General features: G+C 35.2%; 1 protein-coding gene across 6 annotated transcripts in view; it reads left to right on the top strand.

The window, feature by feature from the left end:
* Positions 1–5,000, top strand: part of LOC144971086 (monocarboxylate transporter 9-like) — a 53,673-nt gene that overhangs the window by 44,232 nt on the left and 4,441 nt on the right. For all 6 annotated transcript variants that reach the window (XM_078911442.1, XM_078911440.1, XM_078911439.1 and 3 more), the window contains one exon: positions 3,781–3,906. In XM_078911442.1, coding sequence (XP_078767568.1) covers positions 3,781–3,906 — 126 coding nt within the window. The remainder of the gene's footprint in view (positions 1–3,780; positions 3,907–5,000) is intronic.

The raw sequence follows: 5,000 nt of genomic DNA, 5'->3' as shown, positions 1-5,000 counted from the left end.
GACGGATCGAAAGATCACATCAAAATTGGAGAATTTCGTCCAAAATATTCGTCATGGTATTTTTGTGGTGTGGTTATTAAAACAATGGCGAAATTTAAAAAATTCAGTATATATATATTTTTTAAATTGTATACACAAATTTGAATAATTGGTTTTGATTGTGGTAAAATTCCATACGTGTATCATATATAGTCTGGCGGCTGCAGGTTTCTAAAGATTTCTGGGGTTTGTTCTCGCACCCGATATATTATACACATTCACACTCTCATACACATTGCGGGTGGTTGGATGGGAGCATCACCCTTGAATCATATACCTATGATGTTCGCATGGGTGTACGATCCGATAGTGATGTCGTTTCTTCTTCTCTTTACTAGCCTATCCTGCTTCTTTGGTTTGTGATTGTATTTTTGACAGGGGATATTTTTTTTTCTGTAAATCTTCTGCCTGTTTGTTCTTGGTTATTTATAATTTAGCTTATGATATCTTTAGGTTATGATTTTGATTTACATTTGTACTATTTTTGTTAGATTGCTTGTTTTTTTTTTTTGTTTCAGCGGTCTCTCATATAACCTCAATTGTGTTGGAAGAGACCTAAAGCAACAAACAAACAAATCTCATACACATTCTCATACATATATGCATTCTCACGCCGATGATTCACACACAACGTACATAATTTCCAAAACATACGATATTAGCACAGAGTAGGTTGTTAACCTACCTACTCTATGGTATTAGTATTACCAACATTTTTGGTATTACCAAAAACGATAGAAGGGACGATGAGTAGCTTGGCTTGTTTGGTGGCTAAAGTTGGGAGTAACTTGACTTTGCACCAAGGTCGTTGCCCTTTACATTCAATGCCCTCTATGAAGGCCTTGCCTCTATAGATAGAATGCGCTTGGCCAAGGAGTTCACAACATTGCCATCCGGAAGTATAACGGACCAACACACAAACTCTGTGTAACCATGAACTTTTATAGTCTGGTTAATACAGTTTAGTGAGAACAACTCACAAACGCGGATGGCAAAAACAATAACAAAGGCCTGAGTGACGTCATCTGCATACTATCTATACATATGCCTACTCGCTGGGGGTGTGGCGTGGAAACTAGAAGGCCCACGAGTCCCACTGATCTCTCTCTCTCTCTCTCTCTCTCTCTCTCTCTCTCTCTCTCTCTCTCTCTCTCTCTCTCTCTCTCTCTTGTTGTTTGTTACGCCAGTCTTAGAGTGACTTATCACTAACGTGAAAGTGTAGGAGTAAAATATGATTTAAGAGATAATACTTAGGCACATCTTTAGAGGTGAACTTAATCACTAAAACGCGAAAAGTGTAAGGGAGGTAAAAAAATATGATTTAAGAAGATTAATATTAAACTTAATAGGTGATGCAATTACTGAGAGATCATGAGAGGAGTACAGTGAATACAGAATTATAGTAATAATAATAATGAAATAATAAAAAGAAGAAGAAGAAGAAGAAGAAGAAGAAGAAGAAGAAAAGAAGAAGAGAATAGAAGAAGATAATAGAAATGAAGAGAAGAGAAGAAAAGAAAGAAGAAGAAGAAGAAGAAGAAGAAGAAGAAGAAAGAAGAGAAGAAGAAGAAGAAGAAGAAGAAGAAGAAGAAAGAAGAAGAAAAGAAGAAAGAAAAGAAGAAGAAGAAGAAGAAGAAGAAGAAGAAGAAGAAGAAGAAGAAGAAGAAGAAGAAGAAGAAAAAAAAAAATTGAATTTCATCCATTTACTAAAACCTAAAATGTACCTATTATAAAATCAAATAACAAGCATTGTTGAAAATAAACACTTCCCTAAATGAGCATGAGAAACACGATTAAACAGAGGTACCGAATAAAAAAAAAACTAGGAGTCTCTTTGTTTAAAAATAAAGTGACCAAATGCTATTAAATTTGAACCTAAGGTTACCAGGTCCCTTTTTCAAGTTGAGGTGTAATGTATTTAAAGTCCGACTGCAACAAGCGTGTTGGGAGACAGGTTATATTACGTATTATTATTAAATAGGAATGGAGGTGCGTAATAAATTTAGCACTTGTAGGTGAGTGAAGATTTGCAACGGCCGTTTCAATCATATTAGTTTAGAATTTGGGGGTTAATAAAGAGAGATGACGACTGTCGCGTCTATTTAGGAGAAATGACAAGTAGGAATAGACAAATAGGAGTCAGATAATTCCCCAAAAACCAAAAGTTATCTCGTGCCACTTTTACCCTGATATAGTTGGGTTAAAGTTTCTGACAACTCGACAGATAGTAAGAAAATTTTTAAGGTTTAAAGAAATAGGTAGTAGAAGTAGTGGTAGATTATTGGCACGTTATATAGGGATAGATAGGTTCAGACGGAAGGTATTAATCCACATTAAAGCAGAAATGCTTTCATATGAATCAACAGAATTGCCTCACACAATGACAAGTTAACACATACTCGTATTAGCCAAAAGAATAATAACACATTTTAATTAAGTGAAGTGAGGCTATGGATAATGTCATCCCTTATGGTCCGTTACTCAATTTATTTTAATGGGATCCTTATCTGTTAGGATGTGACTGGTGGCTGCGTTAAGGTTGCTTCTGCCTGTTTGTTTGTTTTTTTTTGTTTTGTTTTTTTTTTTTTGTGTGTGGAGGATCCTCTTCCATTCTTCGGTTGTCCCAGTGGGTCACTTGATAGATTCAACTCTGGATCAACTTGTAACCAAATGGACATTTACTCTGTACCCCGATCTGTGAAAAATATCGGAGCAAATCTTTGACAAGTTGCAACATTTTTATATTCCTTATGAGCAGTGATGTCGTGAGAGTTTTCAATTAACAACCCTTGACATCACCACTGATCTAAATATAGTTAGTCATGCTCCTTAATTTAATTAACGGTAGGTTAGTGGGATGGGGAAAGATAAGTAAATAATGAGAGCATACGAGTCAATACATAGAAAAACATAATAGTACTATCGCGTATTAGCGATACATTTGTAAATGTAATTCATGTAACGTAATTCATTCATTTGGAAGGCATGTTAATAACATGAGTTATCGATTTCTGTTATTTTATAGGTTGTGTCTACTTGCGGTCCAGGCGAAAAAATTATATTAATTATTTCTCACTACACATAGGCTACTAGTTTTAAATAATAATAACGCAATGTAAATCCACAGTTCTAAGATTGATATATTTATTACATACCCCTGTCCACACAATGTTTCCCGCTAATCAGAATTTAGAGTTCACCACTATAGCATGTTGGTGATAAGAGTGATGGAATGGGAGAGAGACCGAGTTAGCTGAGTAATTGCAATATTAGAAATATTACTGGAGTTAGTGAATCCCAGAAACCAATCGTGTACCAGGATTCGTCAGTGCCAGGATGTGACTGGTGTTTTGCTCGAGACCAATCATATTCTGCGTACGTCATCATGGCTGGCGTCAGGTAATCTTGTGTAATCCTAAGATACTTTTATTATGGCCCTTTGATCGCGGGACAGTCGATTTTTCAATTATTCAGACAATTATTCGCCATATGGCATCTCACGCTTATCGTTAATTTATTCAGTGTCATAATTGACCGTTCTTGTAATTATAGCAGATGCAACTCTAATTATGCGCCGAGCGAGGCTCGAACCCAGGACCTTCCGGTCCGAAAGCGAGTGTCATACCACTAGACCACATAGCCGCAAATAGTACTCAATCAAGTTATAAGAGTATTGATTTTGGGTTTAATCATTTTGAATGATTTTGAATATATGTATTTCTCTTTCCTATTTCCATTTAGGTGGATACGTTATACTTACCCCGCTGGTACTCGTGGACATGTTGGGTATTGAGATGGTTGGCAAGTCCTTTGGACTCTGTCTTCTGTTTCAAGGAATCGCCATGTTAATGGGAACTCCACTGGCAGGTAGAGTTGATCTTCTTTACTAAAATGATTCGGTGTAATTTCCTCATAGTTAAATGCGTTGCCCATTTTTGTACAGTGAAAGAAATCTCTAATAGAGGGTATGCCGTTTAAAGTTGTTTTACATCTGTGACATGCCACCTGATAATCGTATTATTATGTATGTAAGTTAACCATTTACGTACTCTAGAAAGAAACGCATTTTAAAAAAAAATTGTCCAGAAAACTCGTCCTTCACTATCGATCGATTTAAATTACTCTCATCTTATCAAAAACGCTCAAACCTGGAACCTCGAATGCGGACCGGACTTTGCTGATTGGGTCGATCGTCATAACATAGTAGTGTGAATCATAAGAGGCTGCTGCTAAGATGAGGGTCATTTAAATCAAACGATATTTATTGAAGACTGAGTTTTCTGGCCATTTTTTTTAAATTCGTGACTCTCCAGAGAACAGCATTTAAGATGCCAAAAATTGAATTATAGCCTTGAGACTTAAATTAAGTTTTCATGCTTCGGAATAATAATAATTTCTTAAAATGGAAAAAAAAAAAACATTTAACAATTCTCGTCTTATTTTTGTAACTTTAAAATCTTTGGGTTTTTTGGGGTTTTTTTTTTTTTTGTTTTTTTTTTTTTTGGCATGTGCTTTATCCCGATCTAGCTTGTTCCGTTTTTAGTCATTTAGTCACATTAATGTTCTTATTTGGGAGTTAAAGGAAACAATTGAAAGTGGTGATAAGAAAATATGAGCAAGAGGTAACAGAAGTCGTGCATCACCCTATATATATATATATATATATATATATATATATATATATATATATATATATATATATATATATTAGTATTAGATAGATAGATAGATAGATAGATAGATAGATAGATAGATAGATAGATAGATAGATAGATAGATAGATAGATAAATGTGCAGTTATAATGTGGTCTTTTGGTATGACACTCATCTTCGGATCGGAATGTCTTGCATTTGAGTCCCGCTCTGAGCGGCGCATGGTTGACTCCGTAGAAAAGGCTCTAAACTCACATTTTCTCACCGGCCATAAAATGAGTAGGCCGTTAAGAGCCGTTAATTATTAT

The sequence above is a fragment of the Berghia stephanieae genome, chromosome 4, assembly GCF_034508935.2.
Source record: "Berghia stephanieae isolate SIO BIC M18660-M18661 chromosome 4, UCSD_Bste_1.3, whole genome shotgun sequence".
Taxonomy (NCBI): domain Eukaryota; kingdom Metazoa; phylum Mollusca; class Gastropoda; order Nudibranchia; family Aeolidiidae; genus Berghia; species Berghia stephanieae.
The sequence above is the reverse complement of the archived record's forward strand: the minus strand, read 5'-3'. Positions and strand labels throughout refer to the sequence as shown.